Here is a 17,364-nt window from a genome sequence, read left to right on the forward strand (position 1 = left end):
TTGTTCCCTGGGCAGTGTATGTTCGATGTTTGGAACATTTGTCTCAAACTAAACAAGTTAAGAGTGTGGAGGGAGTGCTTCATACATTAACTGGGACAATTAAGGAGCAACTGCAGGATCTACAGTAATTGTGGAACACGTTTTTGTGGTTTACAGTCCACTTTGTAAAGAACTACACATTACCCTGGCAAACATGATTTCTTATGCATGAAATGACCTCAAAAATATAGCACTAAAGTGCAGGTGAAGGGCTTAATTCAAGGTTCAGTGTGTCAGGCCTAGTCCTTAGCAGCCTGAACCTCCTCCATTGTCTTCCTGTATTGCAATACTGTACTATATGAAGACAGACTGGAAGCAAAATTACCATGTATGCAAGACTCAGGGCCACAAGGGCATGGGGAGAGGCTTTTTACTCTGGATTTCCATTCCCCTGGTGACCTACCAATACCTGAGTTTAGGTGTTTTCTGAATGTGGCATGAGACCTTATAATTCAAGTTGGGTTTTGGAGGAATAGGATCAAGACAACACATTCAAAGTAGGACTTTAGAAGTTATGCACTGTGCATCTTTGGGAAATGTTGAGTTTTCAATTAATTAACTGATCTTGATTTCAGGTTTGATATTCTGGAGCAAGAAATGAACAACCTGGCTTCTCAGATTGAAGGGGTCAATCAAGCTGCCTTTGGATTAATAGAAAGTGGGCATCCACGCAGTGTGAGTGTGAGGCAGTGTCAGCAGCGTCTGAATGCCAGGTAAGTTCCCCTTAAAAGGACCAAAGCAGATGCATGAAAAAGAAGGACCTAAAGAAAGGATCTCTGCTGCATTTAATGCAATGATTCTTTCATTCATTCATTTTGCTCTGCTTCTTTTAGATGGAAAGTCTTCCAGGAGATGGTAGCTCAGAGACGGAAAGCTGTGGACTTTGCCCTTAGCCTCCACAATTACTGTGTGGATTGCGAGGAGACAAGGAAATGGATCCTGGAAAAAACCAGTGTCATCGAATCTACGCAGGACCTTGGCAAAAACCTGGCAGGCATGATTGCCATGCAGAGGAAGTTATATGGCATTGAGCGTGACCTAGCGGCTATCCAAGCCCGGCTTGCGTCCCTGCAGCAGGAAGCACACCGGCTAGCCGAAGAGCACCCTGACCTAGCTGACGACATCTACTGTCGAATGACAGCTGTCACTGGAGTCTGGCTGGACCTGCAGAATACGTTGCAGAGCCAGGAGGCCTCTCTCGGAGAAGCCAGCAAGCTGCACAAATTCTTGCAGGACTTAGATGACTTCCAGGCATGGCTTTTCAAGGCCCAAAAAGCTGTTGCTTCAGAAGAGGTGCCCAACTCACTGGTAGAAGCTGAGCACCTCCTGCAGCAGCATGCTGCCATTAAGGAAGAAATTGATCAACACAAAGATGATTACCACAGTGTCAAGCAGATAGGAAACAGAGTGACCCAAGGACAGACAGATGTCGAGTATCAGCAGCTAGAGCAGCGGCTTCAGGGCATGGATACAGGCTGGAATGCCTTATGTAAAATGTGGGATAGCAGGGAGAAATTCCTCAACAAGTGTCTTGGCTTCCAGGAATTTCTTAAAGATGCAAAGCAAGTGGAAATCATTCTTACTAATCAGGTATGGCAGCAGGGAACATGCATCTTATAACTTTTATGTATGTTACATCAGTGTCTCAAGATTGCATCCTGGTGCTTGAGTGTCGTAAGTGTTGCGCTCTACAGAGAAGCAGTAGTGGAATTTGCCATCTGAGCACTTGGATGTCTTACAAAGCTTGTCAGCTGGCATGTGGCAGCCACAAAAAAATCCTGCCCATGCTGTACACCCTCTCCTGTACAGGAGCTGCATTTCAGCACATATTGAGAAATATTGGAGAAACAAGTCTTCCTGATGCATGCTGAAAGCCGAATCCTGTGCTTAGCGGCAAGTTGATAGAAGCAGTTTGCAAAAGCTGGGCTCTATTTTATGCAGGCATTTCAAGTGCTTTCTCTTTAGCTGACATGCATATGATGGCTGCACTGTGCCAAACTAACATGCAGACTGTTGTGGACTAGAATTTGCTTTAGGCCTTGCAGAAGAGAGTTGTTGTTTCTTAACTTCCTGTGCTGTTTTTCTGAGTAATTGACTTGTTGTCTTCCACAATATCTGCTTTAGGAATACACTCTGGCTCACATCGAGCCCCCGGACACCTTGGAAGCATCAGAGGCTGCTATCCGAAAATTTGAAGATTTCCTTGCTACTATGGAAGCAAACGAGGAAAAAATTACTGGGCTGGTGGCCAGTGGGAACAAGCTGGTGGCTGAAGGAAATATTTACTCTGATAAAATCAAGGAGAAAGTGCAGTTGATTCAAGAGAGGTACCGTAATTTCCGTAGAATAGTTTCAACGGGACAGCTCAGGACTATTGCTTACATTACAAGATACAAAAAAGTAAAAATAAAAAAATTGTCCAGTAGCACCTTAGAGACCAACTAAGGTTGTTCTTGGTATAAGCTTTTGTGTGCATGCACACTTCTTCAGATACACTGAAAAGATGCTGAATTACAACTAAACTGTATCACTAAACTGAAAATTATGGAGAGACCTGGTCTTAATAGAGATATTGGATTCCTGTCTCATTACATATGCTAATCATCCACATACTATCCCTTGCTTTTTCCTGTAGGACTAATTGCAGTCAAACAGTCGTCAACAGATTTACCATGCCCATTGAGTCAATCACCCATCTCCTACTACCCTCCTGAGAAAAACCCCCCTCCCCCCTCCCACTATATATAAGGGTCTGGTGACTTCTGTTTCAGTGTATCTGAAGAAGTGTGCATGCACACAAAAGCTTATACCAAGAACAAACTTAGTTGGTCCCTAAGGTGCTACTGGACATTTTTTTAATTTATATATATATATATATATATATATATATATATATATATATATATATGCAGGTTTTGGTGTCTTCGGGTGTCTTCCCGTGTAAGAGTTGGGGTGTCTAGGCGACGTTTCGACGAGGTCTCACTCGTCATCTTCAGGCTGGTGCTTTCGGCTTCTTGTTACTGGAACAGAGCAGGATCTCAGTGTTTGAGTTCCTATAAATACTGTTGAGGGGGTGTGGTGTATAGCCTCCGACGTTCTGGGCAGAGAGGAAGTTCCCAGGTTAGTGTGACTTTTCTTCTTTTGTTCCTTAATTACTTGAGGGATATCTTGAGTGATTTCTTGAGTGATATTCTGAGTACCACTTAGGAGGGTCATTAAGTGTGGATTAGTTGCTAAAGCTTTCGTGTCTTGACCTCTTGAGCTTGTGAAGAGTTTTTCTGAGAAGATGGCTGTACTGCACTTAGTTGTGCTCTGGCTTGGCTTCGTGTATAGGGGCGAGCTGTGGTTTTGTGCCCTGTGCCAGCCAGATCTGTGTAGGGATTGCAGGGGGGTGCAGCATCCGGAGGTGCCACTATGGTTTGGCTACTGGATGGTGTCTGTAATTTATCTGTGGAGAGGGTCTGGGTTTGGGTCTGGTGTGGTTGATTGGTGATGGCGTTCTGTGTGCCTCTGGTTCTGGTGTCGGTTTTTGTGGGGAGGGCTAATTTCCAGATGTCTGGCAGGCGGGACGTGTCGTCACGCTTGTTCATGTTGTGAGGGTGTTTCTCTATCTCGATGGCTTCCATGATTATTCTCTTGTGGTGATGTTCCATGTTAAAGAGCAATTTGGAATCTGCAAAATTAATTTCGTGTCCTGTTTCTTTTCATGTGTTTCTTTTCATGTCCTGTTTCTTACATGAAAGAAACAGGACACGAAATTAGCCCTCCCCACAAAAACCGACACCAGAACCAGAGGCACACAGAACGCCATCACCAATCAACCACACCAGACCCAAACCCAGACCCTCTCCACAGATAAATTACAGACACCATCCAGTAGCCAAACCATAGTGGCACCTCCGGATGCTGCACCCCCCTGCAATCCCTACACAGATCTGGCTGGCACAGGGCACAAAACCACAGCTCGCCCCTATACACGAAGCCAAGCCAGAGCACAACTAAGTGCAGGACAGCCATCTTCTCAGAAAAACTCTTCACAAGCTCAAGAGGTCAAGACACGAAAGCTTTAGCAACTAATCCACACTTAATGACCCTCCTAAGTGGTACTCAGAATATCACTCAAGAAATCACTCAAGATATCCCTCAAGTAATTAAGGAACAAAAGAAGAAAAGTCACACTAACCTGGGAACTTCCTCTCTGCCCAGAACGTCGGAGGCTATACACCACACCCCCTCAACAGTATTTATAGGAACTCAAACACTGAGATCCTGCTCTGTTCCAGTAACAAGAAGCCGAAAGCACCAGCCTGAAGATGACGAGTGAGACCTCGTCGAAACGTCGCCTAGACACCCCAACTCTTACACGGGAAGACACCCGAAGACACCAAAACCTGCATTCCTGTACCCGTGAAAATCTACGAAAGCATATATATATATATATATATATATATATATATATCTCAACTGTGTCAGACCAACACCTACCTAAAACTACAAGATACTGCACTGTACTCTGATATCACAGTGAACAGCACTCTGGAGAAGGTGTGTGGAAGAGGGGTGGGGAGAGAGAAAGGGAGAGATTTGGTTATCTCTTCAAACATAGCAAAACCATCACCCAGATTTTTGTTCTGAGGCAATAATAGCCCAAAACAAGAGATGCATATGAGGAGAACTGGGGAGGCCTTTTCTGAGCTGCAAACCCTTTCCTCCCCACAAGTCCTATTAAAAAAGGAAAACTCATACATCTTTAACCAGGATAATAAAAGACAAGCATGACAACAGTCTGAACTTGCAGCTCCAAACTGAAAGCTGCCATTTGAGGAAGAGCAAAAATGTAGATAAGGCAGGGATGGAGAGGTCAGTTTACCTGGTTTCTTTATTGTGCTGTGCCCTGTTTACCTTGCAGTGATTACTGTATAGAATCATAGAACTGAAGAGTTGGAAAGGGACCCAAGGGTCATCTAGTCCAGCCCCCGGGAATGCAGGAATCTTTTGCCCAATGTGGGGCTCAAACCCACGACCCTGAGATTAAGTGTCTCATGCTCTGTCGACCGAGCTGTCCCATTTCTAGCCTACATAGCAGCATTCTGTTTTTGACCACGTACAAGGCTTGAGCCCCATTGATGTGTAATTCTTATTTTCTGCCTCTGTGCTTGAGATATGGAATAATTTGGGAGTTTAGAAAGCAGCTCATCTAGCTCAGTTTTGACTATGCTGACTGGCGGTGGCTCTCCAGGGCTTCAGGCAGGGAGTCTCTTCCAGCCCTACCTGGGGAGATGTCAGGGGTTACACCTGAGACCTTTTGCATACAAAGCAGCTGGTTCTACCACTGAGCTACAGCCCTTCCCTAAAGGGCTGTCATTGGAAATCTACAGTACACAGCTGCTTTACACACATACAGACAAGTGTAGCAGGGTTCTCTGGGTTGCTGGGATAAATGTGTTATGATACTAGCCAGTGGTTTTCACTGTGGCCCCCTGGGGTGCCTTGAATGATGGTCAGGGATGCCACGGGCAACATTGGCCTCTGCCCCTCTTTCCTTCCCTCCCTCCTCTGATGCCCTCTCATGTCTCTGCCTCCCAATGGTTGCAACAGCCCTGGGTATAAGCTCTGCAGGTGAATGGCGCCTCTGGGAGGCACCTCCATTGGGGTGGGGACTCAGAGACCAGGGAAGGCAGCAGCAGCTGCCCAGAGGGACTACCAAGGAGGGGGAGAGGAGAGGAGGTTGAGGGAACACTCCACAAGGGAGGGTGTTTGAAAAAAGGGAGAGAGGCTGCCAGCTCCGCAGGCAAGGGGTGACATAACTGGGCTCCTGAGCCCCACAAGGTTGCTGCAGAAAGAATGTAGTTGGTTAAGGGAGCAGTGGGCTCAAAAAGGTTGAAAACCTCTGAGCTAAGCTATTGGACAATTGGGAGGAAGGGCAGGATATAAATTGAATAAATAATAGCCATTTAACAATGGCACTGTTGTTGTTTCTAGGTACAATAGAAACATTGCAAAATCTCAAGAGGCCTTGGTGCTGCTGAAGGACAATCATGAGCTGCGGAACTTCCTACAGAATTGCCAGGAGGTAAGGATGCCAGGCCTACTACTCCTGCCTGCTACCACTAATCTAAGGTGCACCTGCATTTATCCTTCTTCTTCAAATGGTGGTTATAACTTTGGATTATGCCAGCAGTAAATACTTCTCACTGCACCTTTCAGCTGTCAAAAAGTTATTCCTGATGTTTAGTCAGAAACTCTTTTCTTGTAACTTGAATCCATTGTTTCAGGTCCTAGCCTCTGGAGCAGGAAAAAGAAATTCCCTATCTCAGCCCTATGATTCCAAGTACTTCAGAGAAGCACAATCAGTCATTAAAAAGTGGCTGAAATAAAATGGGTGCGTGGAGAGAGAATTAAGTAACAATATGAGCAAAACAGTCTTGAGTTTGTTTAGCTAATTATTTTACCCGCATTTATCACTTAGCTTCGAGTACTAGCAAAATGTTAAGGGAGTTTGACAAAAGTCTATAACCTTCCTTTGCAGTAATTAACTTCCTTTGTTTGCAGCTTACTACCTGGATTGATGAGAAGATGCTCACAGCGCAAGACATATCCTACGACGAAGCCCGGAACCTGCACAGCAAATGGTTGAAGCACCAGTCTTTCATGGCAGAACTTGCTTCTAACCAAGGATGGCTAGAGAATGTAGATGAGGTAAGTTCTTGCAAGACTTGGGGGTAGTGTGACATCTCTCCCAGCTATTTTCTCCCATTGTCTCTATACCTTAGTGACTCCTGATATTTCGGAGCATTATCCTGTCCTCATCCAGCCACCAGCTAATGTTGTGTTGCCTGTAACCACTTGGAGCATTGCATGTAGCTGACTACAAAGACCCATCTCCTTCCAACCCTGTATTTCTTACTCTGTATTTTCTTGATGAGAAATATATGGTCTTCCTCTTAGCCAGTCCTTTGCTCGGACAAGTGCTTACATGTCTTCCCCCCATCCCCTCTCTCCAGGAAGGACAGAAGCTAGCAGAGCAGAAGCCCCAGTACGAACACATTGTTTGCCAGAGGCTAGTGGAGCTGCACCAGCTTTGGGACAAGCTGCAAGCAACCACAGATGAGAAGGCTCAGCACCTGTTTGATGCCAACCGCTCTGACCTTTATGCCCAGAGCTGTGCTGACCTTGATGCATGGATTAGTGAGATGGAAGAGCAGCTGAAATCTGATGCCCAAGGGAAAGATCTCACCAGTGTCAACATCCTACTGAAGAACCTGAAAGTAAGTCACAGGGGGTGGCATTCGCCGATTAACGAACATGACTAAATTAGGTACATTATTTTCAGTGGGTCTAGTCTGATAAAAACTTAGTCAAATACCACTTCCGGGGTGGAGAGAGGAGTCAATGCAGTTACCTATTGCCAAGGGGGAGAGAGGGGGATCTGGAAAGTCAGTGCAAAGCCTTGCTGCCAGGCGGCAGAGGTTGGGGTAGTTATCTGTTAACAGTCCTCCTCCCCCCACTAGGGAGTGTGGCAGGGCTGTGACCAGCTTTTGAACTGCCCCCCTTTTTTGCTCCAGAACTTTCCTTGTTAAAACACCTCTTTAAAGTTCATTCGGAGCAAACAGCAATCCACGAAAGCCTGACTTGACATTTGTTCCAATTGAGTGCTAAAGAGTGGGGTTTTGTGGGGTAAGCTCCAGGGCAAAAAAAACACACCAAACCAACCAGCACTCAGACACAGAGCTTAGGACGTGTGCCTGGAAAGACCTTAGATACTGCAATAATCCCTTTTCACCCTGATTCCAGTGTATTCTTTCACCTTTGCCATCAGAACAGGGGCTCTCCATTTTTTGCTGAGACCACCATTTTCTTACCCCTCACAAAAAAAGGCCCAACCCTCCTCAATTACTGTTTCCATGATGGTTCTCTTCAAGTCTCTCCAGTCTCAGGTGTGAATAAAAAGGGTGTCCTTGTTTTTCTAGGAAAGGAAATGGGAAAGGAAAGTCAGGCTGGAAATTTGTAAATATGTCACCAAGCCCAAAGCCTATGGCCCAAAAATATAAATTTTGACAAGATGACTGAGTTAATAGAGGCTTTCTAATTTCAGCGACTAGATGAGCAAGTATGTGTGAGGAAGAAAGAGATGGAAGACTTGCTGTCTCACGCCCCTTCAACCAGAGGAGACCTGCATGAAGCAGATGGCAAGCATGAGATCATTGAGAGAAGGTTCCAGGATCTTCTGCAGCCATTGGATAAGAGGAGGAAGGAGCTGGAGACAACCAAGGCTCGATACCAGTTGGACCGGGATCTGGAAGATGAACTGGTGAGCTATCATCTGAATGTGCCATTAGGAAGGACTTCTAGTCAACCTTATTACTTTAATTTAGAGGGCAGGGGGCTCTGTTACAGTACAACTGGTCCCCATGAGACACATAGGCAGTCTGTGTTAGATAAACAGAGTAATATACAGTTGTACCTTGGAAGTCGAATGGAATCCATTCTGGAAGTCCATTCAACTTCCAAAACGTTCAAAAACCAAATTGAGGCTTCTGATTGGCTGCAGGAAGCGCCTGCAGCCAATCGGAAGATGTGAAAGCCCCATCGAACATTCAGGTTCCAGAAGAAAGCTCACAAACCAGAACCATCACTTCCGGGTTGCGATGTTCAGGAGCCAAAACGTCTGAGTTCCAGGATGTTCAGGATCCAAGATACAAGTGTTACTTCATCCTCCACCCACCCCACTTGTGTACACATACAGTATATAGCCTGACTTTTCTGTACCTGCACTTTAGTAATTCTTCTGTATTCCAGCTTTGGGTACAAGAGCGATTGCCCCTTGCTCAGTCCACTGACCATGGCACAAACCTCCTGTCAGTACAGATGCTCACGAAGAAAATGCAGGTGAGTCTGTCCACCACCTCTGGTCCCGCCCCCCCAATTTAATTTAATTGCATTTTGGAATGAACACATAGGCTGGCTGGTTGGATTTTGGCTGTGGCTGCAAACATCCAAACGTTCAGTGGTGTCTGTATAATAGCTGTTAGCAAATGGAGTGGGAGGATTTCTCAAATATGCATGTACCAGGAGCTCTCCAGCTTCGCCTACTCACCACTCTCTGCCAGATGCCTCACCCCCTTGCCAAGCCTCCTCCCCTTACAGCTTGATTTGAGAGTGATGTTGTGTGGAGTATGCTGCATAAATGGGGACACAGGCAGACCCTAGCCCACACTAAACTTTGGTGTGTACAAGCCCTGAGCTGAAGGAGTTCCCTGAGGGTGGGTGGGGATGCAGGTAGATGCCAAAGTGCTTCCCTTTGCAGCAGCCTGCAAGACCTGAATATTGCCATCATGTTAGACGTTGTTGTCATTAGCCGCTATTAATGACTACTCGGTAAATGGGAAGAGCTCACTTCAAATAGGTTTTTGATCTTATCCAAACCTCCTTAAAAGTGCCCCTGTCCCTTGCTAGACGCTGCAGAAAGAAATTGCTGGCCATGCCCCACGCATTGAGGACGTCCTTTTAAGAGGGGAGGCCATGCTGGCTGGAGCGGAGGGGGATGGAGACTTCCGGGATACCGAAGAGCGCCTGAAGCAGCTGAGGGATTCCTGGAGCACTTTGCAAGAGGAAACGTCAAAGAGGTTGCAGCGCCTGGAAGAAGCAAGTGAGGCTCAGCGATATTACTTGGATGCTGGTGAAGCAGAGGCCTGGATAAGTGAGCAGGAGCTCTATATGGGGACTGATGAGAAGCCAAAGGTAAAGGTGCTAATATTGCCGGAAGCCGCTGCCACATCCCCAGGTCGTGGGGGGGGGCAGTGATGGGGGGGGCACAGTGCAATGGGATGCGCCACTCGGGGGTTGGCTCCACTCCGGGGCAGGATAAGATGCCATCAGTAACTGGAGGGGTTTTCTTTTCCTAGGATGAAGAGAGCGGCATTGTGATGCTGAAGAGACTCCTTCGCCAGCAGCGGTCCATAGAAGAGTACGGGAAAAACATCAAGCAGCTGGCTAGCTGGGCTCAGAAGCTGCTCTCTGCTGGACACCCGGAAGGGTAAGTATGTCTGGCTGCTGTTTCCCAGTCTCTCAAAGCTTTGGAAAAGAACAGCGAGGAGATTTTTAAAAAGTTCTGTGGAGCGTGGTATCAACTGACCCATCATAGATCCCATATCTTGTCATTTGGCTCTCTGGAAACGCAGCCCACTGCATATCTGCTGGATTGTGTCTTACTTCCTTTGGCAGGCGATATGGCTCAGGCATGTCCTCCTTTGGTGTTTTTCAGGGAGGAGATAATCCGGCTGCAGGGGCAAGTAGACAAGCAGTATGCAGGCTTGAAAGACCAGTCTGAGGAGCGCAGGCGTAAGCTGGAGCACATGTGCCACTTCTTCAAGCTGAAGCGAGAAGTTGATGACCTGGAGCAGTGGATCGCAGAGAGAGATGTAGTGGCATCATCCCCAGAGATGGGCCAAGACCTCGACCATGTCACTGTGAGCAAGCACTGTCAGAATGTGCATTAGGCAGCCCATTGTGGCCAGGTGTCTTAGTCCCCCATCTCTCTTGAGATGCCAGTTCCACTTTAGGGGTATAAGTACCATGTGAATGAGGACAATGGGTGGTGAGTGGTGTTATTTGACTGCACATGGTCATGTGGTGGCCAAATGAAACCTTGCTGCTAGGTGGTACAGGGTGTGTTAAAATTCAATTGCATTTAACATACAGGGAACCCCCGATGTATGCAGGGTTTAACCACTGCATGTTTACAATGAGAAGTTATCATTTATTCTTATGCTGGAAGACTGGCTTGTTAGGGTATGGGAATCAGCCCACATGGCAAAGTTAACTAATGTTATAAGTTGGCGTAAAGGCACAAACAAATAATTGTTTTTTAAGTGGAATAATCTAATCTTGCCATGTACTGGTGCAACAAGGCACAAGAAAATAAGTAACCACATATGCTGTTGCAAACTATTTAGTAATTTAAAGGATAATTTAATTTTCTTATTTTGTCCTCTTGATTACATATATATTTACATATTCACATTTTCTTCTTTTTTCTCTTTTACCTATTAAAATTATCCTGTGTTTAATATATCTTTTTGTTTTTACATGTTTAGGCACTATCTTTTTTTTATAACAAAAGACATGCAGCTTGGAGTGCAGAAATCACTATAGTATTCTTCAAATATTAGGAAAGTAAAAGTGTGTTGGAGACATGGCGCTGTGTCCCACAACCTTTCCACCTCTACTCCTGACTTTACCACATTCAACAGCAAGGTCACAATTGGGCTTGCAAATGTGTTCCCTTGAACATGCTTACCAGCCTCCCTGTCCTTCGGATCATTCAGGCTTCCCAGCCACAGGGGGGACTTGTAAGCACGCTCAAGCTAACTTGCTTAGGAGCCCCCTTCAGACCATGTTGCTATGTCTAGTCAGGGACAGGCTGGAGCGCATGATGCTCTCACTCCAACATACCTGCACTTGGCTAATGTCTGAAGAGAGCTTGTGTTATGACAAGAGTGGCTGTTGTAAGCTGTTTTCAGAAAATCAGCCACATTAGTGCGCTGCAGAAAAAACAAGAAAGAACATTGTGGTACCTTAAAGACTAACAAATGTCTTCTGGCATAAGCTATCATATGTTGGTAGGCTTTTTCTATTTTGGGTGACAGCCTGCAACTGAAAACAACAACACTCTTTTACATCACTATGCAAAATAAAAGAGCCCTACCCTCCTTTGCATATGGTTATCCTAGAGAGAAAAAGGAGAAAATTGGCAGATTCTCTCTCTCTCTCTGTGTGTGTGTGTGTGTGTGTGTGTTTGTTTTCAAGTAAGTCTCATGTTGATATTTGGGACTGAACATGGGTTCTGGATCTACAGAAAGTGACATTGCATCCATCGTTGAATGAGATTAGACCTCTTAGAATGCTCATGTTCTCTTTGCTTTGTTTCTTGGCTAGCTACTGCGAGATAAGTTCCGTGACTTCACCCGGGAAACAGGAAACATCGGGCAGGAGCGGGTGGACGGTGTCAATCTCATAATTGAGCAGCTGATTGATGCTGGCCACCCGGAAGCTGCCACGATTGCGGAGTTGAAGGACAGTCTGAATGAGAGCTGGGCTGACTTGTTAGAGTTGATTGATACCAGGATACAGCTGCTGGCTGCCTCCTATGAACTGCACAAGTTCTTCTATGATGGTGGTGAGATCCTGGTTCTCATTGAGGAGAAGCACAAGGAGCTGCCGGAGGAGTTGGGCCGGGATGTCAACACAGCAGAGTCTTTCCACAGGATGCACACAGCGTTTGAGCGAGACATCCACTTGTTGGGACAGCAGGTAACCACATATCTTACAAGTCTATAGCTCACTACTGGACGACATGGGGAACTGTATTGGTATAATCCCTGGTATAGATCAGAAATATATGTGTTTGAGCACTCCAGGGGTGCTTGGCCTTGACCTTCCACATTTTTCTGTCATCTGTGTGTCTTGGCTAAAGGGAAATTGAACAGGTCTATGTGGCGTTTTCCAGATCTGATTGAAGTTGCATCCTCCCTTGGAAGACTTTGGAACATAAGGAAAACAGTCTCTTCTGGCTTAACTGGCATTCTTGATTTATTGCACTATGGAGCCCAAACCAGATTCTCAATGTTTTTGTTTCCCTATGAAACTGGTCCTTCGTGCTTCCATTTTAAAATTAGGAAACCATCTCTGGGAGAGACCTGCATAGCCAGCATTCTTCCATACTACCAGTATTTTTGAATAGGCTTCTGTCGCGTCTAACAAATTCAGGCTGCATGACAGACGCTTGATGTGGACCTCCGAAACAAATTTTCCCCAAAGCCGAGACTTTTTGCAGTAAGGAAAGTGTTGGATAATGATGCAACATTGTCTAATCTCCCCACAGACAAATCAGGCTGAATGCCCATTAAACAGGTTTCCTGGAAGTGACTCTGGTCTTAGGTGTGAAGTGTACGTTCTTGGGTTGCAATATAAAGTTCCCTCTTCTCTGGCAGGTTCAGCATTTCCAGGAGGTGGCGGTACGCCTGCAGGCAGCCTATGCTGGGGAAAGGGCAGTTTCTATTCAGAAGCAAGAGCAGGAGGTGGTGAAGGCCTGGAAGGCCCTGCTGACTGCCTGTGAGGGGCGGCGGGCTCAGCTGGTTGACACGGCAGAGAAGTTCCGCTTCTTCAGCATGGTCCGGGACCTCATATCTTGGATGGAGAGTGTGATCCGGCAGATTGAAACACAGGAGAAGCCCAGGTAACAAGATGGAATGGGAATGGACTCCCACCCCCCACCCCTTTTTCTTCTCCCACGCAGATGCTAGAGAAACCATTTGCAGTTCCTGGCATGCTGATGCAACCCTCAAGAGCTGCTTACCAAGTTCATAATCTCCCCCCCCCCTTTTTTTAATTCAGCCCTGTGAGCTGTAACATTCTGGGAAGCAGTCTGGCTGGAAGCCAGTTGCACATCACATTTGCTGATTCAGGCTTTGCATGCCTTTGAGACTGGTTTTCAGGAGATCTCCTACAACTTGAGAAAAAGTCCTTGGGCTGAGGATCGCTTGGGTGTTAGTAACGTTCTGCTGCTTGTTTATTCTTCCATTATTTCCCCCGTTTAAAGGGATGTTTCGTCTGTGGAGCTTCTGATGAAACACCACCAGGGCATAAAGTCCGAGATAGACACCAGGCAGAAAAGCTTCACCACTTGCTTTGATCTTGGCAAAGCCCTGCTGCAGCGCAGGCACCACGCTGCAGATGAGGTGAGGGCTTCCCAACACAAGCTTTGTTGTGACAGATGACTAATATATATGCAAGACTGCATTAAGCATGGCTGCCCCCCACCTTAGTTTCCTGCGGGTGTAGATGGAGGCACTGGCTTTCTGGAATGAAGGTGCTTCTTCCTTCAGCCCTGAGTCCAGGTGGCATTTATGACAGAGCAGCCCCTCTCCCCCTCTGACATTTTCAGCAACCCATTCAGAATTCTATTTAGGGGAAGGGGAGCCTTTTTCACTCTGTGGAATTCTCATGAACATCTGTGACAGATGAGCGGGACGGCCTGCCTGACAATCATTATGTCATCATATGAGTGACCGGTAGTTTGTCCCATCTACCTGCTGAAATCCCTTATGTGAGTTTCCCAAGCACCTGAGAGCCAGTTGGGAACCATAGCACACGGGGCATTGCCAGCCCTATGCTTGGCACTTTGGAAAGGGATGAGCATAGGCTGGCAAAGCACTTCTTTCTCCTGCCCGTCAGCTGATGGGGAAAGTGGAAGGGGGTCTCCATTGCACAGTGCATGCCTGCAACCTCACGGTGGGGGTGGGGTATGTGCATTGCTCCAAGAGAGGGAAGAGGATCTGTGGAGGGTACAAAAAGCATGAATAGGTAGGACAGTTCAGTGCCTACCGCATACATGGAGCAAACTCTCATTTATAAGACAGGGTCTGCTGCCATGGCATAAAACATGGGCCTGAGCTGCTCCCTATTTTGCCTGTGTTTTTTCCTCATGTGCAATAGTTTTAATTGTCCCAAGAAACTACAGAATGAAAATTCCCCACACTTCATCTATATTATGTGAATATCTAATAGGTATTCCATGCCTTCTGTCCACAACCCAGCACAGAGGGAAATCTAAGGCACTTAGGTATGCTTAGCTTTGAGCATCTGCCCATGTCATCCTTGTTGTGTGCGTTTGCTGTCTTAGGGTTTTTTCTTGTAAGAAAGAAAAGTGGGATTCATGTAAGCATTATACATAATTAGAGCAGGAAACTCTGTGCACCTAACTGCCATGAAACCTGTGGCAGGGAGGGAGAGAGAAAACTTTCCTCCCTTTTCTTTTAGATAAAAGAAAAACTAATGCAGCTGGCAGAGAAGAGGAGGGAGATGGTGGAGAAGTGGGACAGGCGTTGGGACTGGCTTCGCTTGTGTAAGTATCCCGCGAGGTGTTTCCTGGGTGGGCTGACTGGAATAAGGCTTTTCCACCCCGGTGGGCACTTTTCCATGTAGGGGAAGGCCCAGCCATCAATGTGTGTGCATCCTACATGCTGAGCCATGACCCTCTCTCTGGTTTCCCTTCTCCTCTTCACACACCAGTGCTCGAGGTGTGCCAGTTTTCCAGGGATGCCTCAGTGGCCGAGGCGTGGCTCATTGCCCAGGAGCCCTATCTCTCCAGCGGTGATTACGGGCAAACTGTGGATGCTGTGGAGAAGCTACTGAAAAGACATGAAGCCTTTGAGAAATCCACAGCCACGTGGGAAGAACGTTTTGCTGCCTTGGAGCGTCTGACCACAGTAAGTAGCCCACAGAAGGAAGAGCCTGCCAGCACTTTGTATGGTTAACAATAATGGAAACCTACTAACCAAGCTGGTTGGGAATATGGGGATCCAACTGTTGCTTCTTATTACTACAGTGGTACCTCGGTTGTCGAACGTAATCCGTTCCGGAAGCCTGTTTGACTTCCGAAACGTTCAACAACTGAGGCGCAAAGGGCGGTTGGCAAAGTCAATGGAGAAAAAAGAAAAAAAAATGCAGTGGAAGCCGTTTGACTTCTGAGGTGCATTCAAAAATGGAAGCAATTAGTTTTCGGTGTTTGTGTTCCGAAATGTTTGGCTTCCAAGATGCTCAAAAACTGAGGTACGACATTAGAAAGCCTAATTTGTGTTTCATTTTATTTTAATGTGAAGCTTTTCAAAAACGCTTTCTTGAATATTCCTACAGAGAGTATTGGGCTGAAAAATAATAATAATTTGAAGATGAATATACGTATATTTGTCAGTAAACAAATATTGGCCGAAGCATTGCTTTCAATGCCTGTTATAGCACCCTAATGCCTTCTAATACCTTTCTCAATTAAACCAGTGCTAGACCCTAGAGCAGTGATCCGGCAACATAAAAGGCAAATAGCACAGTGAAGTGCAATATGGGGGAAATGTGTAGGTGTAGGAAAGGCAAAACTGACCCATGAAGGGATGGGTTAGATGAAAATGAGGTCACAGGTGCAACAGGGAATGGGGAATGGCCTCTTTCACATCTGCCTATACAAAAAACCCCCACCCTGTGTGTTCTTTAATACCCCCAAAAAATATTCTTTTTCAGCTTGAATTACTAAGGAATAGAAAGATTCCAGAAGACCTTTCGCAGCACAAAGTGGCTAGGACCACAGACCTGGAGTTTGACTTTGAGACAGAGCCTGAAACTGAGATGGGGTAGGTTGCATGTATGTAAGTTGCCCTTTGGGCTGTTACTTCCCCGAGTGTCAGCAGAACTCTATCAAGAACAGGCCAAATCCTCAATTCCCAGACACAAGAACCACCCACCAACAGTATCTCCATTTTGTTAGGATTCAGTTTCAGTTTGTTGGCTCTCATCCAGTCCATTACTGCCTCCAGACACTGATCCAGAGATCATGTAGCTTGCTGGACCTCTTCAACACTGCCTTATGCACATCTTTGGGTCACAATAAGCGAAACTCCTCTCATAACGCTGAAGAAGATGGTGCTCTCAAGATGAACAATATCCATTGGTGTCCCAGGGGTGTAATTCCACAATTAGGATTAACATTTCTGTCCTATGCTGGAGTGCAACCTGAGACTGTTTTTTGAGTCTGGTGTTTTGGCAGAGGCAACTGCTATCTCGTGAATGTAGAGTTGATCTTTTTTGAGTTGGAAAGAAAAAAAAAGGACTGAGATACTGCCCTCTTGTGGTTGTGAAAACTATCCTACTTAACCTAGGACTGAGATTCCTAGTGTCTTTGTTGCTGTTGTTTCTTACTGAGTTTGGTTGTATGGGGTTGAGTTCTGGGTTTTACATGCACATTGTTTACACAACTGGAAACGTCAGCTCCACACTGCACCACTGCAATTATATGGTTTTCTTTGTATAGACACTATATATATAGATTTTTCTTCTTTAAAAACACACACAAACAAACTTCAGCAGTAGGCTGTATCTAATTGGTGATGTTGCACAGGCAAAGGGGCTTTTGATCCAGCAGGAAGCATGCACTAATGGAAGAGGGTATGCAATTTTTGCTAATTTCCTGCAGCTCCTCCCTCCCCAATCTGTTCTGGAAGGTGCCTCCTCCGCTATTAGTGGACATCTCTGCTCAAGCAATAGCACGGGGAGGATGACTTATTCTGCTCCATGTTGTTTCCATTTTATATACTGGACTATGTTCTTCTGTGTTTACTGTAGGCCTGAAGAAGAGAGGGAGAAGAAGGAGGAGTTAAGTTTAGAAGATGCCATTTCTCCTGATGCAGAAGACTCATCACTGGTCAGTTATCAGTTTTAGTTCCTCCTTCCTGGAAACCTCCAAAGCTTAATTCAGTTGTCCAGTTTTGTTGCATC

General features: G+C 46.0%; 1 protein-coding gene across 30 annotated transcripts in view; it reads left to right on the plus strand.

Moving 5' to 3' along the window:
• SPTB (spectrin beta, erythrocytic) overlaps positions 1-17,364 on the plus strand; it is a 99,235-nt gene that overhangs the window by 60,936 nt on the left and 20,935 nt on the right. For all 30 annotated transcript variants that reach the window (XM_083463844.1, XM_083463831.1, XM_083463843.1 and 27 more), the window contains 18 exons: positions 615-752; positions 873-1,629; positions 2,164-2,366; positions 6,022-6,112; positions 6,592-6,738; positions 7,044-7,307; positions 8,135-8,350; positions 8,839-8,928; positions 9,496-9,780; positions 9,945-10,075; positions 10,304-10,508; positions 11,977-12,351; positions 13,032-13,276; positions 13,640-13,778; positions 14,860-14,944; positions 15,112-15,308; positions 16,114-16,223; positions 17,212-17,290. In XM_083463844.1, coding sequence (XP_083319970.1) covers positions 615-752; positions 873-1,629; positions 2,164-2,366; positions 6,022-6,112; positions 6,592-6,738; positions 7,044-7,307; positions 8,135-8,350; positions 8,839-8,928; positions 9,496-9,780; positions 9,945-10,075; positions 10,304-10,508; positions 11,977-12,351; positions 13,032-13,276; positions 13,640-13,778; positions 14,860-14,944; positions 15,112-15,308; positions 16,114-16,223; positions 17,212-17,290 — 3,757 coding nt within the window. The remainder of the gene's footprint in view (positions 1-614; positions 753-872; positions 1,630-2,163; positions 2,367-6,021; positions 6,113-6,591; positions 6,739-7,043; positions 7,308-8,134; positions 8,351-8,838; positions 8,929-9,495; positions 9,781-9,944; positions 10,076-10,303; positions 10,509-11,976; positions 12,352-13,031; positions 13,277-13,639; positions 13,779-14,859; positions 14,945-15,111; positions 15,309-16,113; positions 16,224-17,211; positions 17,291-17,364) is intronic.

This window comes from Podarcis liolepis (genome assembly GCF_965112155.1).
Source record: "Podarcis liolepis genome assembly, chromosome: 1".
NCBI lineage: Eukaryota > Metazoa > Chordata > Lepidosauria > Squamata > Lacertidae > Podarcis > Podarcis liolepis.